General features: G+C 32.9%; 2 protein-coding genes across 2 annotated transcripts; both read right to left on the bottom strand.

The window, feature by feature from the left end:
- Positions 1-125: 125 nt before the first annotated feature.
- On the bottom strand, positions 126-6,641 carry LOC137819400 (ABC transporter C family member 8). The gene is given in 13 exon segments (XM_090296766.1): positions 126-310; positions 312-412; positions 505-744; positions 1,123-1,186; positions 1,292-1,597; positions 1,780-1,994; positions 2,088-2,382; positions 2,473-2,637; positions 2,745-3,338; positions 3,753-3,839; positions 3,931-4,251; positions 4,357-6,308; positions 6,542-6,641. Coding segments are annotated over 13 exon segments (4,392 nt in total). The 5' UTR covers positions 6,561-6,641; the 3' UTR covers positions 126-277.
- Positions 6,642-16,672: 10,031 nt separating this feature from the next.
- LOC150024839 (ABC transporter C family member 8-like) lies at positions 16,673-22,631 on the bottom strand. Its single transcript, XM_090296758.1, has 11 exons — positions 20,427-22,631; positions 20,001-20,321; positions 19,823-19,909; positions 19,153-19,746; positions 18,799-18,963; positions 18,410-18,704; positions 18,102-18,316; positions 17,717-18,022; positions 17,552-17,615; positions 16,967-17,206; positions 16,673-16,881 (listed from the first exon to the last, which is right to left on the bottom strand). Exons 1-11 carry the CDS (start codon positions 22,407-22,409, stop codon positions 16,751-16,753), a joined length of 4,401 nt encoding a protein of 1,466 aa, XP_090152884.1. The 5' UTR covers positions 22,410-22,631; the 3' UTR covers positions 16,673-16,750.
- Positions 22,632-23,183: the final 552 nt, after the last annotated feature.

Raw genomic sequence — 23,183 nt, 5'->3', positions numbered from 1 at the left:
TCAAATTCATGTTTTTGTCTTCACAATTTATTTATTTTAAGATTTTCCTTTATTTATGATAGAAATTTATTTATTATCATATCTTGATGGTTATAAATATATTGTAAATACAATATAATAAAAACTTAAAATAATTTTCAAATAGTCACATTTAATAAACATTAAACATAGAATTTTCAAGATGTTGAAAGCATCCACACCATTGTAAACATATAATAACAATTATTTAACTTTCTTTTCCATTTATTTGTTCTTCCTTTTCTGATCCACACTCTTATTATTCAATGTTGCTGCAAACTAACATTTTAGGAGGAATTCTTGCTGCAGCTGGCCCAATATTCAGCTACCAGCTTAGAGAATGAAGAGTTGGTGTTCATTAATCTTGAAGGTTCATCATATTCCACCACTTTCCCTAAGTAACCACCAAAAACATATTATATATTAGCTAACTAACTGAATAAACAGTGTATACCAAAAGGAGGAAAAAAGAATGAAAGAACATACCATAGGAGAGGACCATAACCATGTCACTGTCTGTTACAGTTGGAACCCTGTGAGCCACTGTTATAACTGTGCATTCTGCAAACTCCTGTCTGATAATTCTTTGTAGAATTGCATCAGTGGCAGAGTCAATGGAGGCAGTAGCTTCATCCAGAACAAGAATTCTGTTCCTCTTAAGCAGTACTCTTCCTAAACAAAACAGTTGCCGTTGTCCCAAGCTCCAATTTCCACCTTCATCACTCACTGTACAACTATTCTCAATCAGACTTCAACCCCTAATTTGTTACTATTAAGAAATGCATTTTAAGCCTAACTCAATTTTATAAAATAAACTTATAAGATGAGATTTGCATCTACTTATATACAAAATGTCTTTATGAGATACAAAATGTCTTTATCTTTAGTTGATGTAGGATTCTAAACGTTACAAAATCTTAATTTGGGAGTTAAATACTTCATATTAGAAGTACAAATTGCAAGTTCAAATAGTATGTGCATCCCTCCTAATTTTAAAGCTGAAAAGGTAAAGCTAGAATAGATTGTTGCCCAAGGCTGCTGAGAGAAATTGCCAGAAAATACCAATATCAGATTTGTGGCTGTAAGTATGTGAAGTTTACTCACCCAAAGAGTCTAAGAGATTTGGTAGATGGTTGATAGTTTCCTTAAGCTGGCATTTCTCCAAAGCCTATGCACAAAATTAAACATAATCAAACATGTGCTTATGATAAGCTCAAGCAAAACATGAAGGTATTAAAAGAACATATTTTAACAGCAGAGCTAGTCCATTTACCTTCCATATCTCATCATCTGAGTACAGGCCTAAAGGGTCCAAGTTGGTTCTAATGCTGCCTTTGAAAAGAGTTGGTTCTTGAGGGATGATGCTTAGTTTCATTCTCAAATCCTTCAACCCCATGGAGCATATGCTAATCCCATCTATAAGAATATCACCCCTTGTTGGCTCAACTAAGCGAAACAAAGCACTTATGAGTGTACTTTTTCCACTTCCGGTTCTTCCCACAACTCCCACTCTACTCCCTTCTCTAAACATACAAGTGATACCCTTCAGTACTAATGGAGCATTAGGACGATATCTAATCTGAGATCAAAGAAAAATAGCCATCAGACTTTAAGACAAGACAAGTATTAAGAAATTGACTTTAAGTTTAACTCGACCTCATAAAACCGCTTACGAGGTGAGGTTTGCATCCAGTTATATACAATGAAATGTCTTCATCTCTAGTCGATGTGTGATTTCCAACAACAAGAATGAAACTTTACCTCTAAGGCTTGAAGCTCAATCCTGCCTTTGGAAGGCCATGAAGATGGAGGTCGGTGGTCCTTCACAATGGCAGGAGGCTCTGATGGTAGGTGAATGAATTGCTTCATTCTTTCAACAGATATAACATAGTTTAATAAATTGCAATACCATCGAGTCCAAAACGTGTAGGATGCTGTGAAGGTTAAAGCATAAGAGAGAGATAGTCCCACAAGGCCTGCACAATGCAAGAGAATTATGAACAATTAAAAGCTTGTTAATAACATGAATGAAGCCATATTTTGCTAATTGATCTCTGAAGGAATATTACCCGTGGACACGTATCCCTGAGGAAATAGAATAAGTAGCAAAGCTGAAGTGATGACTGTCAAATTTTGAAGTGCTTCAATCCTTAAAAGTAACCATTCCATGGCCACATTAGAATGAAAAAACAGTGTTGCGTCTGTGTCCACAAGCTTTAAGTAAGTCTTAAAAAATCTTTCTACCATATTAAATGCTCTCACAGTAACCACACCAAGTGATGTCTCAGCTGCAAAATTCATCACAGGAGCTTTTGTGGTTCCATTGATCCTCATCAACTCCCTTGACGAGGCTTGATAATACCCCTATTGCGGGAAAAAAAGATTTAGAAAAGATTAGCTTTGTGAAGCAGGGACCAGAAATAGAAAACTAAAAAAATTTGAAAGTGTGTAAACCTGAACATATTTTGATGCAATTATTGCAGGAATGGCAACAATGAAAACTGGCCATGTTACTAAAACCATTACACAAATCATCGCCAAAATTTCAATTGCTACAGATGCTACAAAGGTGATCGAATAAGGTATATCAAAGTCCAAAACACTTAAATCTGATGAAGCCTGCAAGAGAGAAAAAGTGTATCAAAATTTTCAATATGATTAAATGGTAAATGATCAAACACAGGGAAATTATTTAGATTTTTTTTCCATTGGAAATGAAATCTTACTCTCGTTAAAATCCTTCCTACAGGAGTTGAGTCAAAGAACAGCATAGGAGCATTGAAGATAGCAGTATTGAAACTTGTGAAGAAAGCCTTAGAAGCTTTTAATCCGAGGTAAGAGGTCAAGAGAGACCTTACATATATAAAAGCAGGACTAGCAAATGAGATTATAGAGTACACCCCAATCAAGGTGGCACTAGTTATTTTTGGAATTTCAATGGCTAAAGCAAGCCAAACCATTGATGCAGTTTGAAAAGCAATAAAAGCAAATTGTGCCAAAAGTATCCATGACAGCATCAATGAACCCCTGGAAAATGAAATATAATCCCATAATGTCTTCAAGCCAACATCACCAATCTCTTTTTCTTCTTCTTGTGTAAGTTGTATCCCAAGTTGACCCTCGGTAGAAATCTCCCCCTCACTTTGATTTTTAGGTAGATAAACACCTTCAGAATCTTCTCTCTGAGTTTTGTTCTCACTATTCTGATCCAACTCTGTAATTGCTTCCTTATGCGCGCTCACAAGTTGTTCAAAGGCAGTCCCAGCTGTTAAGAGATTCTCATAGTTACCTGATTGAGTAACTTTTCCACCTTCCATCACCTAGAATTTGAGTCATAATATTCATGTTAATATTTTTTTCTATCGACAAGAAAAAATAAATAAATACGGGTACTTCAGGAATAGTCTAACCCTTAACTCTTATACATCTGAACACCTAACAATCAATTCAACCTAACAAAACCGACATCCCTTCACAAACAAAAAAAAAAACACCGGATCAACCTAAAACAAATCACATTGAAAACATACATACCTGGGATCTATACACCAAATGATTCATGTTAATCATATACGAAACACCAAATGATTCATGTTAATCATATACGAAAGTAATGTAACATGCATCCAAATGAGATACCAAATGATTCATGTTAATCATATACGAAACACCAAATGATTCATGTTAATCATATACGAAATTAATGTAACATGCATCCAAATGAGATACTTTACCAGGATTGCATCAACTTCTGAGAGAAACTCCACTTGATGTGTCACTAGAATGACAGTTTTCTCTCTTAGAGCCGTCATTACGCAGTCCTGTAAGCATATAAATGCAAGTGGTTTGGTTCACTGAAGTGAAGATAACAGTTCCACAAAAGTTAAGAATCTTATAGTGATAACTTCTTACTTTGAAAAGGATAGCAGCAGTGTGAGCATCAACTGCACTGAAAGGGTCATCGAGGAGGTAAATGTCAGCATCATTGTAAACAGCACGAGCCAGTTGAATCCTTTGCTTTTGTCCTCCACTCAGGTTAATCCCTCGCTGCCCTATTTCTGTAAGATCACCGTGGCTGAAATCATTGATATCTTTATCCAAAGCACAAACTTTAATGGCACTCTCATATCTTGTTTTTTCCATCGGCTTGCCAAACAGTATATTATCTTGAACCGTCCCACTTTGTATCCAAGAGGTTTGAGAAACATATGCTATGTTGCTGGACACATTAACCTGTTTTCCATTATTCAGAATTTTCAGAGATAAAAAACATTGAATACAAAGAATATCAGCATGAATTTGTCATGTCATAAAGCTGAACTTGTTTGTTTAACTCACAGTTCCTGAGATCTTGGGAATCTCTCCCAGTACTGCATACAAAAGAGATGATTTTCCAGCTCCAACTGGCCCACAAACTGCAACTTTCTGTCCCCATTTGATTTCTAAATTCACATCTCTTAACGTTGGAGTCACTGATTCATGGTCCCAAATGAAGTTGCCACCTTGGATTTCTACCGCATTAATTGAACTTCGGTTTATATGTCTTTTGTTATCATCACTGGTATCTAGTTCCTCATCAAGCAAAAAGGTATTGAGACGATCAAAAGATACCTGAACTTGGATCAAAATAGATAGAGCCTCCGGAATCATTCGAACAGGTTCTGCCAGGTTCCTCAACGTTGCAAGAACTGTAAAAATGGTCCCAGCATTCAATGGAGCACTATTGAAAGCAGCACAACCAAGGAAAACAACAGCAGAAACGATGGTAGGAGACATCCAATACAAAAGTGTGCCATATGTTTTCATGATCTGTGCCTTAGATAGCCAAATGAACTCTTTCGCACGTAGGTTCTCAATCAAACTCTTGAATTTGTCTTCCCAGGACTGTAACTTAATGATTTTCATGCTGTTTAGAATTTCTGAAGTTGCTCTTAGACGCTCATCCTGTGAAATCATGAACTGTGCCATGCATTTTTGTAGGATCTTGGCAAATGGTACATTGAGAAGTCCACATATAAGAAGAGGGACTAAACCAGGAAGAGCACCAACTCCCACAACTCCATAAAGGATACCTATAGATAGGAGAATTTGCAATGCGCATGCCCATGTTATATGAAACCACCATGGAAATTCTCCCATGCGATATGCATCAACTGCAATGTAATTCACAATTTCACCTGCCGAGTGTCTTATCCTTGCTGAGCTTGAAAGCTTTAGTTGTTTTTTATACACTGCCACCATCAGAGCTGATCTCATCTTCAATCCTGATCTCCTGGAATGAAAAAACCAATGTCTCTGGGACACAGAATCAACCACTCTGGAGAGAATAAGAAAACCCACTATTGTAAGACCTTGTTTGAGATCTGTATCCTCACTATCCCTACCATTTGAAAAGTTGACAAAAGCATAGAGTATTAAAGGAGAAACAGCCACAGCAATGGTTCTGAGTAATGCATAAAAAGCTATTAATACGTTCTCTTTTAAGTGAGTTCTAACAATGGACCAAAGCACCAAGTTCTTGGTATTGTTCTTGCTTCTCTCACACACAAGGGATTCCCATGCATGCATGAAGTTTTGGTGGGACAAGTCTGCTTTATCTTCAGAAAGAAGGGAAGGGATGTCTTCAAGAGATAGTGGCTTTGAGTAACCCAATCTGAGTAAGGAGTTAACCCAAGAGAAGGTCAACTTGCTCAGAAAGGAAGCATGGCCTAGTCCTGTTTCTTCTGTGTGAACTTCCTGAGATAACAATGGCTCGGATAAACTTTTTGACACACTTTGAGTGACAAAGTAACCAAGATTTTGGAAGGCACAGAAGAGAAGAAGTGTGTGCAAGAGCCATAGTAGGACATCGAAAATTTCTATTGCATGCTTTCTGAACAGAATTTCAATGTTGAGAGCTGAAACTAGAGCACAGGAACATGCCCACCAGAGAAAGTTTAGAATTTTGATCCATTTGTGTCTCTGAACAAGCAAAGAAACTGCCAAAGAAGTCCAAACAAATCCTCTTACGATGCATGCTAAGTTAGCCATGGAGTTACCGGTTTTGGCAATGAGATTCCACAAGCCAATACTGTAAAACACGATGCTAGTGATAGCACAACAGATAGAGACAATAGGGAAAAACTTGTTTCTGCTATGACTTCCAATGATAACATTTCTTCTGATTAAACTGACAATCGTAGAAGCGTAGAAAACACAGACGAAAATTAGATTTATTGTGTCTATTGTGGTTCTTTGGGAACAGAAAGAAGTGAACTCAAAATCCTTCAGACAAATCCATGAGAAATCATCTGCAAGAAGAAGTGTGATCATCGTCATCGTCAAAGTTTGATCAACACTTTTACAGGCAGCAACTTGTAGTAGGAAAACTTAATAAGAAGCTGTTCATGAAAATCAACAAACTGAAAGAACTAGACTTTTGCATGAAAAGGGATCTTCAAAAATCTCCTAAAAAATGCATATTAAAGGAGAAGAAGTGTTGTGTGACATGAATGGGGCAGAAAAGCTAGAAATGGTTGCTTACATGTTACCCTAAAAGGCATAACTTACAAAATTAGTGCATCCACCTTCTTCTACACACCCTCTCAAAGAAAAAGACAGATCATTCATATTTCATTTGAATGGTAGGAGCATAATATACAAACTGTTGCCCTCACAGTTGATTTGAATGGTAAGAGCATTTTTACTTTTTTCTGTGGTCCTTCATTTCACATATGGTTAATATTCTAGTTATGATATGTAGATATCAAGACTTAATTATTAAAAGTCTTACAGTTCTAACATGGTAGAGAGTTTCATAATACAATACAAAACATGTCATGTGGGATTATATAAGCCCAACACAAATACTCGCTAGGATAGGCTCGAGATGGCTCTGATACCTACAAAGTAGTAGAGTAAAAATATGTGTTTATTTTATTATTCTCTTTGCATTCACTATTTATTTAAGTTACATACTCCATTCAGAACCCTTCAAAATTTCATTCACATTTAGTTGGTAGATCTAATGTAATTTTTTTTTATCTTTCACAATAATAATATTCCTCTTCACTGTCATATCTTGGTGGATTCATCACAAAAGAATTCATTCTTTCTCCAAGATGCTGTAAATAATAGATATTAATGAAAAATCTAAAGTTACTTTTAAGTACTTTTTTTAGCAACAGCAAGTGATCCATACCACACAGTATGTAGTCATTCTCACATTCTATTGATAATATACCTCATGAAAGGGAACTTTCTTTCAATAACATATTCTCTATTATGTTCCTCTCCTAACATGTAAAATACTTTTAAAACTAAAAGTAATAAAATACAATTATTTATTTGATTTATTAAATTATTTAATTGGGTTTAGATAATAAAATAGTTTTTTTACAAAAGTAGAATAACATTTGATTTATAGAAAGAAGAAAAATATTATAAATGAGTTTATGTTCATTTTCATGAGTTGATGATCATTTTGTAGAAGTAGAGACTGAGATAAAGTGTAATTATTAATTTAAGATCTTCTGTGAGCTATTAAAATAATTATGGAATGGGGTATCAGATAATATCTCAATAAAAAAAATGTATAATTGTGATATAAATAAATAAATTGTAGTTACATGTCAATTTATTAAAAAATATAAAAAAAATAGGTCAACTTTATCAAGTATAATGTAAGACATGCAAACATAGTATTTTAAATAAATTTCAATAAATAAACAATTTAGAGAAAGTTGGAAGAAGTTTTATCTTTCATTTGTTTATACAAAAGTATGTGATGAAAGTGCACTACAACTCAAAAATCAAAAAGATATATTACAACTTTTGATGCACCATTCATTTCATCTACATCACATGATTGTTCATATTCAACCAAGCAAATTTTTAAATGGTAAAAACTTTCTCAGAGACCCATTTAAGCAACATTCCAAAAGCAAAATTTAATAGTGAAAGTAGATGAGACTAAAAAGGTGAAAAAGTATGTCCAAAAACACAATAGTTTCATTCACCCTAATTTCTTGTCTCATTCATCTATGTCTCCACTAGTTTCATATATAAGATATTTTGAAACTTTTTTAGTACTAAGTTAAATTTCAATTGCTTGTAAAATAATTTGGAAATAATTAAAAGCAATGGTGTATCTTAGTATAAATTACAAAATTGCTTTAGCTTTTGTGCCAACAATCACTGCAAACAAACAAAAATTAGTGAAAAATTCACCAATGTTCTAATCCAATCCAACAATTTTCTTGTCCATTTTTACTATTTTAAATTTTTATTTACACTACAAGAAAAACGCGGATTTTTACATACGGATTAAATTCCGTATGTAAACAGGTATTACATACGGAATCCGTATGTAATTTTTGGCGCCATGGAGCGGGAATCAAAATCCGTATGTAATAGGTTTACATACGGATTTTTTCCGTATGTAAATATTCATGGGATTTGAAGCCAGGTTCCTTCAGCAATCCTTCAGCAACCAAGTAAAATTTAACCACTACACCAAGCAAATTCTTTAGTTTTATTATGAATTTTATTATACTTATTATTATTAATAATACTAACAATATTAATAATATTAATAATACTAACAATATTAATAATATTAATAATACTAACAATATTAATAATACTAACAATACTAACAATATTAGTAATACTAACAATACTAATAATACTAACAATACTAACAATATTAATAATACTAACAATACTAACAATATTAATAATACTGACAATATTAATAATACTGACAATATTAATAATACTAACAATATTAATAATATTAATAATACTAACAATATTAATAATACTAACAATACTAACAATATTAATAATACTAACAATATTAATAATACTAACAATAATAATAATACTAACAATATTAATGATACTAACAATATTAACATATGAATCACATTTAATTTATCTATAATCTACTTGAATCTAAACATAATTTATTATATTATCTATTAGTATGAATCAAATTTAATATATGTCATACTCATAGTCATCATATTACCTATTACATTAAAATCAACTATCATATTAATTATTATTTTACGATCATATTGACTTAATTAAGTTCATTATAGGTAGTTGGTTTTACTTGTGTGTTATAGTAAAGAATATTGTCAACAAACAATATTATCTTTTAACATAAAATGATGACTTTTACATTAACTATTAATTAAATCTCTAATACAGATTACTAGTTAGCATATCATTATAGTTTAAACTATATTAATTATTCCATAAATCTATGTAAAAGGTTGTTACTAAATAACCCTTTCTACTAATATATAATATAAATCATAATGACAAAGTGATTAAATAATTTATAATTTAAAATATTTTAAAAATTATACATTATATCAATTTTAATCTATGTAAGTAAATATTTGAAAATAAGATTTTTTTTATCGACAAAGAATAAAAAAAATTAAACAAAACATTTTAAGGATATTTCAATCCTTATACAAGAATCTCAAATCAGAAAAGAAGTGTAAGATACAAGCACCTATATAGCCATCTAACAAAAACTTCACAACTACCTATAATAACCTATATTTGAAAATAAGATATCAAATAATTTTATATTAATATATATATATATATATATATATATATAATATGAAAGTAAATTTAAATTTAACCATGAGTTTTAAAAAATTAATGATTAAATAAAGAAATATATTAATCAATATATATGTATTTATAGTATTAAAGTTATATTAATATTATATAATTTCTTCCTTTTTCTCTCTATCTATCTATATCCGGATAAAAGTAATATTACTCAAGTCAAATAAAACTACTATACACACACAATAAATATCTAAATGTATATTTATATCAAAATTAATATTAATAATATGAATATAATATTGATAATATGAATATAATATTAATAATATGAATATTAATACTAATACTAATAATATTAATAAATATTAATAATAATTTGAATATTAATACTAATAATATTAATAATAATATTAATAATAATGTTAATAATAATATTAATAATAATGTTAATAATAATATTAATAAATATTAATAATATGAATATAATGTTAATAATAATATTAATTACAACATTAATAAATATTAATAATATGAATAATATTAATAATAATATTAATAAATATTAATAATATGAATATAATGTTAATAATAATATTAATTATAACATTAATAAATATTAATAATATGAATAATATTAATAAATATTAATAATATAAATATAATTTATTTTATTATTATTATTATTATTATTATTATTAATTATATTAATATGTATAAATTATATTAATATATATAAGTATAATAAAAATGATAATATGACCAAAGAACTTGTCTGGTCTGGTGGTCAATGCTTCCCTGGTCTTTCAAGTGAATAGAGTAGAAACAATAATGAGAATATGTCAGAAATCTGGATAAATTTGCATATCATAAGAATAATGTTGAGTATATTTAATAGAAAAAATAGTAACTACTATATTTCTTTTTAGTAATGTGAAAAAAGATAATGATATTACTATAAACATTCTAATTAGGCTATATTTGTTTTCATTTTATTAATAGTTGAAATAATTGAATATCTATTTAATTCTTAATATTTTATATATATTTTAAGATAAATAATTGATTCAATTGGAAGTATTACACATCAAATAAAAATCAATTTTAAAGATAAAAATAATTAGTTACTATAATGACTAGATTAGAAATCATTTTAGAAATTAAAATATTTTTTGTTTTCTAAATTAATTTCTATTATTATTATTAAATAGTTTTTAAATTGGTATTTAATTAACTACCAAAGTTTTAACTATCAATTATTTAGATTCTAAATTTGGTAGCAAAATTTTTGATGACTAATTAGATACAAATTTAAAAACTATTTAACAATAATAGAAACTAATTTAGAAACCTGTTAACATATTTAATTTTCCATTTTAAATTATTGGGTTTTGTTTGTTTGACCCAACTTTCCTTTTCTGTTTCAGCTAGGTCTTAATCTTTCTCTTATATATGCACCATGTATTTTACTCTTTAACATACAAGTGAATAAAAGTTTATTTTATATTTAGTTTTCTCTACAATTAGGGTTTATCAAAACCATTATTTTCTCCATTACGATTACGTGCAATTACGTACGCTACATTAAAGCATCACATCAGGCAAGGAATATTCATCTTCATTTACTGTAATATGGTATCAGAGTCATTTCGAGCCTATCCTAGCGAGTGTTTGTGTTGGACCTATCGTGTCACCCGCTATCGGGCCGCTATCGGACTACCCATAATATATAGTCTCACGCACGAGTTGGCAGTCTCGGCATGAGGGGGTGTGTTGGAGATCCCACATCGACTAGAGATTAGAGCCTTTCATAGTATATAAGTGGGTGCAAGAGTAGAGGCACACGGCTCGGCAGGAGGTGCAGTATCAGAAAAAAAAATCAAGAGCAGAATTATATGCGTTAGAAATAGGGAGAGATAAAGTGTTGGGGTCCTCAGGCAAGCCACTATCCAATTTATATGGAAAATGGGTTTCATGAAAGATTACATGTCTTGATATCTCTATGCGATGAAACTAAACAATTGTTCATGAGGAGTGATGTTATTAAGTAATGGAGTATGAATAGAATTTATTAAGAAAACAACATGATTTACAGCAAATTCCCAAAAGATAGGAGGAAGATTTGCTTGAAAAAGTAAGGCCCTGGTTACATTTAGTATGTGTTAATGTTTACGTTCCACAATGTCATTTTGTTGTGGTGTTTCAACACAAGATGTTTGATGTATAATTCCCTTTGAAGCATAAAAACTTGACATAGCAAATTCAACACCATTGTCAGTACGAATCGTTTTGATATTAGTTTGAAAATGATTTTGAACAAAAACAGTGAAGTTAATGATGTGCGGACGCACTTCAGATTTATTATGCAACAAAATAATCCAAGTATAGCGCGAGTAATCATCAACAATAGTTAAGAAATAACGAAAACCTTGCATAGAAGTTATGGAACAGGGTCCCCAAATATCAAAGTGTACAAGATAAAAAATAGCAAAGGTAGCAGTAGTACTTAAAGTGAAAGGAAGTTTTTTCTGTTTTGCACGACTACAAGTGTCACATACATGATGAGTATCAATAGTAATAAAAGGGTATTGTTTGCGTAAGACATGTAATCTTTCATGTGAAGGGTGCCCCAGTCTATAGTGCCACAGTGTTTTGTCCGTGATATAACAATTAATAAGAGGAGCAAAATTATGTGGTTTAGAGCGACTAGAAGCAGGCAAGGTAGTGACAGGGTACAAGCCACCAATGGCTTCAACTATACCAATCCTCTCTTGGGTGAGATTGTCCTGTATAATGCAGTGAGTTAAAGTGAAAGTTAAAGTGCATTTAAGTTGGTGCGTGAGTTTAGAAACAGATATTAAGTTTAATTGAAAATGAGGCACATATAACACATCAGACAAATAAAACTTGGCCGAAAAGTGTACTAAACCAGAATATGTGGCATAAACAGTTTGACCATTTGGGAGACTAATTAAGACAGGTTTGATTTTAGTCCAAGTAGTAAAAGCGCTCAGATTGTGGCAAACATTATCAGTGGCACCAGAATCAACAAGCCAAGATTCTTTTCTAGCAGATAGTGAAGAGAAAAACTTACCCGTTGAAGATTGCTCGGTATTGGTGATTTTATCCACCGAGAAGGTTCCGACTTGATTAATTTGAGCGTGAGGGGCAGGATCCTCAAGGTTTTGCTGACGCAAAATGTTGGTCAGGAATTGACACTGCTGTGATGTAAGTTGAATCCCCTTTACATCCTGTTCTTTAGAAAAAGACTCAGAAGAAGGGTTAGTAGTAAACATATTGTTGGCTTGGGATGTCCTATTGATGGATTTGTAGCCAGGAGGAAACCCATGTTTTTTATAACAGGTGTCGACAGTGTGGCCAAGACGATTACAAAAAGTGCAAATTTTTCTAGTAGAAGAAAACTTTGAGATTTTAACATCACCAGAAGGAAAACCCACTTTTCAAAAACAAACAACTTCAGTATGACCGTATTTACCACAAAAATTGCATGTAGTAGTGCGACTACTGTTAAGACTATGAAGACTAGGGGCAGGAGGAACAACAGTGGATAATTGTCTCTCTTGTTGAACAACCAAGGAAATTTTTTTGGATATGGCAGAAATGGGATCCATGAGCAAAACATGAGAACAGATATTTTTATACTGATCATTTAATCCTCTTAAAAATTGCATAGCACGATCCTCACACTTTCTTTGATTTATAATATAAATGACATAACAAGAACATTTTACTGGGCATGTGCACATAGGATTAGGTCTAAAATTCTCTAATCCCCTGGTTTAAAGAAATAGCCTCAAATTGCAAATCAGAAATGCGAGATAAATCCCCTTGTGAATATCTAACTTTTAAATCATATGTTGTTATGCGAGATAAACCCTAAACCAAGAACAACAAAGAGGGAAATAAAAATCAGAGAGAAGCGCAACAGAGCTCTTCGATACCATATTACGAAGTGGACTTTAAGCCTAACTCAACCCCATAAAACCGCCGGCTCAATGGGGTGAGGTTTGCACCCACTTATATACTATGAAAGGCTCTAATCTCTAGTCGATGTGGGATCTCCAACTTGAAGGACTTGATTTCTTAGACACTTTTGCACCTGTTGCTAAACTCACTACCGTCCGCCTTCTCCTTGTTGTTGCCACTACCAAAAATTGGGTTTTAAAACAACTTGATGTCAATAATGCCTTTCTATCTCCCTAATATCATGGAAATAAAAAAAAGCAGTCAACTATCTCCCGCAACTCCTCTGAAGCCGAGTATAGAGCACTTGCCACCACCACATGTGAGCTACAATGGTTGTCTTACCTCCTTCAGGATTTACATCTTCCTCTCTCCCAACCTGCAAACCTGTATTGTGACAACAAATCTGCCCTTCAAATAGCTTCCAATCAAGTTTTTCATGAACGAACCAAGTACATCGAAATTGATTGTCACCTAATTCGTGAAAAACTTAACTTTGGTCTCCTCAAACGGCTACCCATTACTTCTGCAATGCAAGTTGCTGACATATTCACCAAGCTCCTTGCTTCCGCACAGTTCTCTACTCTCAAATCCAAGTTGGGCCTGACAAATATCTACTCCCCAGTTTGAGGGAGTGTTAACATATTTAATTTTCCATTTTAAATTATTGGGCTTTGTTTGTTTGACCCAACTTTCCTTTTCTGTTTCAGTTAGGTCTTAATCTTTCTCTTATATATACACCATGTATTTTACTCTTTAATATACAAGTGAATAAAAGTTTATTTTATATTTAGTTTTCTCTACAATTAGGGTTTATCAAAACCTTTATATTTTCTCCATTACGATTACGTGCGATTACGTACGCTACATTAAAGCATCACATCAGGCAAGGAATATTCATCTTCATTTACTGTAATAAAACCAAAAAATTTTGTAGTCTCTAATTTAGTCACTATAACAACTAATTATTTTTTATCTCTAAAATTAGTTTTTATTTAATAAATTTTTTAGTGTTATTATTATTTTTTATTATAAAATATAATAATATTTTTTTAAATTTTGTTTGTCTGTTAAATTCATTATGAGAGAAACTCACACACTTCTTAACAATTTACAACAACATGTTTCTTAAATTATTCTTTTAGGTCATTAAGACTCATGAGTGAGTTGTTTTAAGTTTAAAAATAAAATACTTCCTGCAAGAAGTTCAGAGTGTCAACTCGTACATGAGACTATATATTGTTAGTCTGATAGCCGTCTAATAATGGGTGACCTGATAAGTCCATCCAGTTCTCGCTAAGATACACTTTAAATGACTATGATATAATGTTAAGAAGTCAACTTTAGGTCTAACTCAACCTTATAAAATCGGCTTATAAGGTGAGGTTTGCATCCGCTTATAAACTATGAAATATTCTAATCTCTAGTCGATGTGTGATATCCAATATTTAGTTTTCTTTTTTAAAAATAAACAAACATCTAAAAAATATAATAAACATTTTTTCTGTTAATTTAAAAAAAAAAAACTCAAACAAACTATTCAAAAATATCTTATTTTTTTACTTAATTACTTAATTAATGTGTGTTGTTATTTTTTAATTATGTAACTAATATATAAGATTTCTTATTGGCTATAAATTTTGTTAAGTGATTAAGAGAGTTTTAGTAAAAGAAAAAATTATGGATTTGTAGATCCGAAATTTTACTGGAAGTGCCAATCCGAATTTTCTCAGATTTCATAATCCAGAATGAAAATAAATAAATACAGTTCAAGTACATTTTAGTGTTTTTAAAAAACAATAGGAACAGTTTGGTCTTTACATAACATTGTGAGGGTGCAGGAAGAAAAATGTAGGGGTGCAGGAAGAAACTGCCTTCAAGTATTCATGTGTTAGAAAATATTCTTAGAGCCCATTACACTTAAAGTTGGGCCCAATTATTTGCAAGTTCCATTTTTGTTAGGCAATTGCTTCCTGCACCATATCACTGCACCCAATCACAGTGGAAAACCCGAAAATACCCTTAAAAAAATAGGGTACATATAAAATTACATTCCGGACCCCTTTTTTCAGAACACAATAATCTCTTCCGGATTTGGAATGTATTATTTTCAGTTCTGGATTTTTTTTATCGAATAAGATTTTGATTTTTTTCTGGATTTCTGTATCCAAAACACAAAAATCTCTTCCGAATTTATTTTTCTGGAATACATTATTTTCAACTCTGGGTTTTTATTTCCGAAATAAAGGATATTTGTTAAATTACGTTGGGTGCAGGTTCAAAAGTGTTGGGTGCAGGAGCATTTGCCTTTTTGTTATTGTTTCTAAAATGTTGGATTGATATTGGTATGCTAGTGTTTGCACATCAATAGTTTCTCCCACTCCATAAATCAGGCAAAAAGACCACTTTTGTTCATAAGAAGTACTTATGGATTTTATAATCCGAAAATATAATTTTTTCTATTTATATATTCCAGATTCTACAAACAGATACTAGAATCTAGAATTTTTTTTTTAAATTATTCCAAATTATAAAATTTAGAAGGTATTTTCAACTTCGTTAATAGGTTTTGAATTATACAATTTGTAATACACTCTAACTATAATATGTATTTTGGATTGTACAATTCAAAAGGTATTTTCAAATTCAAGAATATTTTTTAATTGTAAGATCTGAAATGTAATTTAAAAATGTATTCTACATTATAAAATTCAAGAATATAAGGTATTTGTGGATCTAGAATTATCTTTTAAATTGTACAAATCCAAAATATATATTATAATAAGGGATGTTACGGATTTTACAATATAAAAAAAATGAAAAAATATACAAACAAAAAATTCTAAAATATATTCAAAAGGTAGGGTTGCAATTAAAAAAAATATGGAAGGGTGTTGGGAGAATTTTCCTTATTAACTAATGTCTTGTTGGAGGATATGTTTAGAAGAGTCCATGAAGAATCTCTCCATATCAGTGTAATTGGCATATTAAAACAGTGTATATGCAGTTTAGCTACTTTAACTTTTTGAGTTGAAAGATTACACCATTTTTACTTCTATTGTCCCAATACAAGATGTTGAAAGCGTCCATCACCTTGTAAACATATAATTATAATTATTTAACTTTCTTTCCATTTATTTGTTCTTCCTTTTATGATCCATAGTCTTATTGTTCAATGTTGCTGCAAACTAACATTTGAGGAGGAATTCTTGCTGCAGCTGGCCCAATATTCAGCTACCAGCTTAGAGAATGAAGAGTTGGTGTTCATTAATCTTGAAGGTTCATCATATTCCACCACTTTCCCTAAGTAACCACCAAAAATGTATTAGCTAACTAACTGAATAAACAGTGTATATCAAAAGGAGGAAAAAAGAATGAAAGAACATACCATAGGAGAGGACCATAACCATGTCACTGTCTGTTACAGTTGGAACCCTGTGAGCCACTGTTATAACTGTGCATTCTGCAAACTCTTGTCTGATAATTCTTTGTAGAATTGCATCAGTGGCAGAGTCAATGGAGGCAGTAGCTTCATCCAGAACAAGAATTCTGTTCCTCTTAAGCAGTACTCTTCCTAGACAAAACAGTTGTCGTTGTCCCAAGCTCCAATTTCCACCTTCATCACTCACTGTACAACTATTCTCAATCAGACTTCAACAGCTAATTTGTTTAAGTCTAACTGAATCTTATAAAATCAACTTATAAGGTGAAGTTTGAGGTTTGCATTTATTTATATACAAAATATTTTTATCTCTAGTTATGTAGGATTCTAAAAGTTACAAAATCTTAATTTGGGAGTTAAATACTTCATATTAGAAGTACAAATTGCAAGTTCAAATATTATGTGCATCCCTCTTAATTTTAAAGCTGAAAAGGTAAAGCTAGAATAGATTGTTGCCCAAGTCTGCTGAGAGAAATTGCCAGAAAATACCAATATCAGATTTGTGGTTGTAAGTATGTGAAGTTTACTCACCCAGAGAGTCTAAGAGATTTGGTAGATGGCTGATAGTTTCCTTAAGCTGGCATTTCTCCAAAGCCTATATACAAAATTAAACATAATTAAACATAATCAAACATGTGCTTATGATAAGCTCAAGCAAAACATGAAGGTATTTTTAACAGGAGCTAGTCCATTTACCTTCCATATCTCATCATCTGAGTACAGGCCTAAAGGGTCCAAGTTGGTTCTAATGCTGCCCTTGAAAAGAGTTGGTTCTTGAGGGATGATGCTTAGTTTCATTCTCAAATCCTTCAACCCCATTGAGCATATGCTAATCCCATCTATAAGAATATCACCCCTTGCTGGTTCAACTAAGCGAAACAAAGCACTTATGAGTGTACTTTTTCCACTTCCGGTTCTTCCCACAACTCCCACTCTACTCCCTTCTCTAAACATACAAGTGATACCCTTAAGTACTAATGGAGCATTAGGACGATATCTAATCTGAGACCAAAGAAAAATAGCCATCAGACTCAGACACAAGAAGGTTTATCCAATTGAGAAGACAAGGATGAAACTTTACCTCTAAGGCTTGAAGCTCAATCCTGCCTTTGGAAGGCCATGAAGATGGAGGTCGGTGGTCCTTCACAATGGCAGGAGGCTCTGATGGTAGGTGAATGAATTGCTTGATTCTTTCAACAGATATAACATAGTTTAATAAATTGCAATACCATCGAGTCCAAAATGTGTAGGCTGCTGTGAAGGTTAAAGCATAAGAGAGAGATAGTCCCACAAGGCCTGCACAATGCAAGAGAATTATGAACAATTAAAAGCTTGTTAATAACATGAATGAAGCCTTATTTTGCTAATTGATCTCTGAAGGAATATTACCCGTGGACACGTATCCCTGAGGAAATAGAATAAGTAGCAAAGCTGAAGTGATGACTGTCAAATTTTGAAGTGCTTCAATCCTTAAAAGTAACCATTCCATGGCCACATTAGAATGAAAGAACAGTGTTGCGTCTGTGTCCACAAGCTTTAAGTAAGTCCTAAAAAATCTTTCTACCATATTAAATGCTCTTACAGTAACAACACCAAGTGATGTCTCAGCTGCAAAATTCATCACAGGAGCTTTTGTGGTTCCATTGATCCTCATCAACTCCCTTGACGAGGCTTGATAATACCCCTTTTGCGAGGAAAAAAGATTTAGAAAAGATTAGCTTTGTGAGTTAAGCAGGGACCAGAAATAGAAAACTAAAAAACTTTGAAATTGAGTAAACCTGAACATATTTTGATGCGACTATTGCAGGAATGGCAACAATGAGAACTGGCCATGTTACAAAAACCATTACACAAATCGTCACCAAAATTTCAATTGCTACAGCTGCTACAAAGGTGATCGAATGAGGTATATCAAAGTCCAAAACACTTAAATCTGATGAAGCCTGCAAAAGAGAAAATGTGTATCAAATTTTGCAGAGACTTTTTTCATGTGATGACTGATGATTGTTATTATTTGAGGTTGAGGTGTGAAGTTGCATAATAATAATAATGCATGGAAGTTTTTATAAAAAAAAAATATCAAATACAGGAAAATTATTTAGATTTTTTTTCCATTGGAAATGAAATCTTACTCTCGTTAAAATCCTTCCTACAGGGGTTGAATCAAAGAACAGCATAGGAGCATTGAAGATAGCAGTATTGAAACTTGTGAAGAAAGCCTTAGAAGCTTTTAATCCGAGGTAAGAGGTCAAGAGAGACCTTACATATATAAACGCAGCACTAACAAATGAGATTATAGAGTACACCCCAATCAAGGTGACACTAGTTATTTTTGGAATTTCAATGGCTAAAGCAAGCCAAACCATTGATGCAGTTTGAAAAGCAATAAAAGCAAATTGTGCCAAAAGTATCCATGACAGCATCAATGAACCCCTGGAAAATGAAATATAATCCCATAATGTCTTCAAGCCAACATCACCAATCTCTTTTTCTTCTTCTTGTGTAAGTTGTATCCCAAGTTGACCCTCGGTAGAAATCTCCCCCTCACTCTGATTTTTAGTTAGATAAACACCTTCAGACTCTTCTCTCTGAGTTTTGTTCTCATTATTCTGATCCAACTCTATAATTGCTTCCTTATGCGCGCTCACAAGTTGTTCAAAGGCAGTCCCAGCTGTTAAGAGATTCTCATAGTTACCTGATTGAGTAACTTTTCCACCTTCCATCACCTAAAATTTGAGTCATAATATTCATGTTAATCATATACGAATGTAATGTAACATGCATCCAAATGAGATACTTTACCAGGATTGCATCAACTTCTGAGAGAAACTCCACTTGATGTGTCACTAGAATGACAGTTTTCTCTCTTAGAGCCGTCATTACGCAGTCCTGTAACCATATAAATGCAAGTGGTTTGGTTCACTGAAGTGAAGATAACAGTTCCACAAAAGTTAAGAATCTTATAGTGATAACTTCTTACTTTGAAAAGGATAGCAGCAGTGTGAGCATCAACTGCACTGAAAGGGTCATCGAGGAGGTAAATGTCAGCATCATTGTAAACAGCACGAGCCAGTTGAATCCTTTGCTTTTGTCCTCCACTCAGGTTAATCCCTCGCTGCCCTATTTCTGTAAGATCACCGTGGCTGAAATCATTGATATCTTTATCCAAAGCACAAACTTTAATGGCACTCTCATATCTTGTTTTTTCCATCGGCTTGCCAAACAGTATATTATCTTGAACCGTCCCACTTTGTATCCAAGAGGTTTGAGAAACATATGCTATGTTTCTGGACACATTAACCTGTTTTCCATTATTCAGAATTTTCAGAGAAAAACAACATTAAATACAAAGAATATCAGCATGAATTTGTCATGTCATAAAGCTGAACTTGTTTGTTTAACTCACAGTTCCTGAGATCTTGGGAATCTCTCCCAGTACTGCATACAAAAGAGATGATTTTCCAGCTCCAACTGGCCCACAAACTGCAACTTTCTGTCCCCATTTGATTTCTAAATTCACATCTCTTAAAGTTGGAGACACTGATTCATGGTCCCAAATGAAGTTTCCACCTTGGATTTCTACCGCATTAATTGAACTTCGGTTTATATGTCTTTTGTTATCATCACTGGTATCTAGTTCCTCATCAAGCAAAAAGGTATTGAGACGATCAAAAGATACCTGAACTTGGATCATAATAGATAGAGCCTCCGGAATCATTCGAACAGGTTCTCCCAGGTTCCTCAACGTTGCAAGAACTGTAAAAATGGTCCCAGCATTCAATGGAGCACTATTGAAAGCAGCACAACCAAGGAAAACAACAGCAGAAACGATGGTAGGAGACATCCAATACAAAAATGAGCCATAAGCTTTCATGATCTGTGCCTTAGATAGCCAAATGAACTCTTTCGCACGTAGGTTCTCAACCAAACTCTTGAATTTGTCTTCCCAGGACTGTAACTTAATGATTTTCATGCTGTTTAGAATTTCTGAAGTTGCTCTTAGACGCTCATCCTGTGAAATCATGAACTGTGCCATGCATTTTTGTAGGATCTTGGCAAATGGTACATTGAGAAGTCCACATATAAGAAGAGGGACTAAACCAGGAAGAGCACCAACTCCCACAACTCCATAAAGGATACCTATAGATAGGAGAATTTGCAATGCGCATGCCCATGTTATATGAAACCACCATGGAAATTCTCCCATGCGATATGCATCAACTGCAATGTAATTCACAATTTCACCTGCCGAGTGTCTTATCCTTGCTGAGCTTGAAAGCTTTAGTTGTTTTTTATACACTGCCACCATCAGAGCTGATCTCATCTTCAATCCTGATCTCCTGGAATGAAAAAACCAATGTCTCTGGGACACAGAATCAACCACTCTGGAGAGAATAAGAAAACCCACTATGATGAGACCTTCTTTGAGATCTGTATCCTCACTATCCCCACCATTTGAAAAGTTGACAAAAGCATAGAGTATTAAAGGAGAAACAACCACAGCAATGGTTCTGAGTAATGCATAAAAAGCTATTAATACGTTCTCTTTTAAGTGAGTTCTAACAATGGACCAAAGCACCAAGTTCTTTGTATTGTTCTTGCTTCTCTCACACACAAGGGATTCCCATGCATGCATGAAGTTTTGGTGGGACAAGTCTGCTTTATCTTCAGAAAGAAGGGAAGGGATGTCTTCAAGAGATAGTGGCTTTGAGTAACCCAGACTGAGTAAGGAGTTAACCCAAGAGAAGGTCAACTTGCTCAGAAAGGAAGCATGGCCTAGTCCTGTTTCTTCTGTGTGAACTTCCTGAGATAACAATGGCTCCGACAAACTTTTTGACACACTTTGAGTGACAAAGTAACCAAGATTTTGGAAGGCACAGAAGAGAAGAAGTGTGTGCAAGAGCCATAGTAGGACATCGAAAAATTCTATTGCATGCTTTCTGAACAGAATTTCAATGTTGAGAGCTGAAACTAGAGCACAGGAACATGCCCACCAGAGAAAGTTTAGAATTTTGATCCATTTGTGTCTCTGAACAAGCAAAGAAACTGCCAAAGAAGTCCAAACAAATCCTCTTACGATGCATGCTAAGTTAGGCATGGAGTTACCGGTTTTGGCAATGAGACTCCACAAGCCAATACTGTAAAACACGATGCTAGTGATAGCACAACAGATAGAGACAATAAGGAAAAACTTGTTTCTGCTATGACTTCCAATGATAACATTTCTTCTGATTAAACTGACAATCGTAGAAGCGTAGAAAACACAGACGAAAATTAGATTTATAGTGTCTATTGTGGTTCTTTGGGAACAGAAAGAAGTGAACTCAAAATCCTTCAGACAAATCCATGAGAAATCATCTGCGTATCCATTAAAGATCATCGTCATCATCAAAAGTTTGATCAACACTTTTACAGGCAGCAACTTGTAGTAGGAAAACTTAATAAGAAGCTGTTCATGAAAATCAACAAACTGAAAGAACTAGACTTTTGCATGAAAAGGGATCTTCAAAAATCTCCTAAAAAATGCATATTAAAGGAGAAGAAGTGTTGTGTGACATGAATGGGGCAGAAAAGCTAGAAATGGTTGCTTACATGTTACCCTAAAAGGCATAACTTACAAAATTAGTGCATCCACCTTCTTCTACACACCCTCTCAAAGAAAAAGACAGATCATTCATATTTCATTTGAATGGTAGGAGCATAATATACAAACTGTTGCCCTCACATTTGATTTGAATGGTAAGAGCATTTTTACTTTTTTCTGTGGTCCTTCATTTCACATATGGTTAAGACACTAAATATTCTAGTTATGATATGTAGATATCAAAACTTAATTATTAAAAGTCTGCAGTTTTAACATGCTAAAACTTTTGCTGGACGGTTTCACAATACAAAAACATGTTAGACGATCTCGTTGTGTTAAACATGTTAGATAGTCTTTTTATGATTATATTTGTTAGATGTTCTTGATATATTACAACTTGTTAGATGATCTGTCTTCGTGTTATATGGTTCAGTCTTTATTTTTGTGATAGTCAATATGAAGTATCAGGGGAGTTTGTAAACTCAATCTCTATGCTCTTAAATTGATTTCTAATGAACCTCGAATGTTTTTAAAACTTGTTCTGATAGTTTTAATACATATAAATCAAAGTTTTAATGA

The sequence above is a fragment of the Phaseolus vulgaris genome, chromosome 10 (assembly GCF_051622355.1).
Source record: "Phaseolus vulgaris cultivar YP4 chromosome 10, ASM5162235v1, whole genome shotgun sequence".
NCBI classification, from domain to species: Eukaryota; Viridiplantae; Streptophyta; class Magnoliopsida; order Fabales; family Fabaceae; genus Phaseolus; species Phaseolus vulgaris.
The sequence above is the reverse complement of the archived record's forward strand: the minus strand, read 5'-3'. Positions and strand labels throughout refer to the sequence as shown.

Bases quoted from the DNA above. Each gene is read 5' to 3' on its own strand.
- LOC150024839 (XM_090296758.1), bottom strand. From the start codon at position 22,409: ATGATGACGATGATCTTTAATGGATACGCAGATGATTTCTCATGGATT. The intron at 19,747-19,822 runs GTAAAGTATCTC...CTCAAATTTTAG, and splicing joins CAGAAGTTGATGCAATCCTG to GTGATGGAAGGTGGAAAAGT. The intron at 17,207-17,551 runs GTGAGTAAACTT...ATAGTTGTACAG, and splicing joins AAATCTCTTAGACTCTCTGG to TGAGTGATGAAGGTGGAAAT.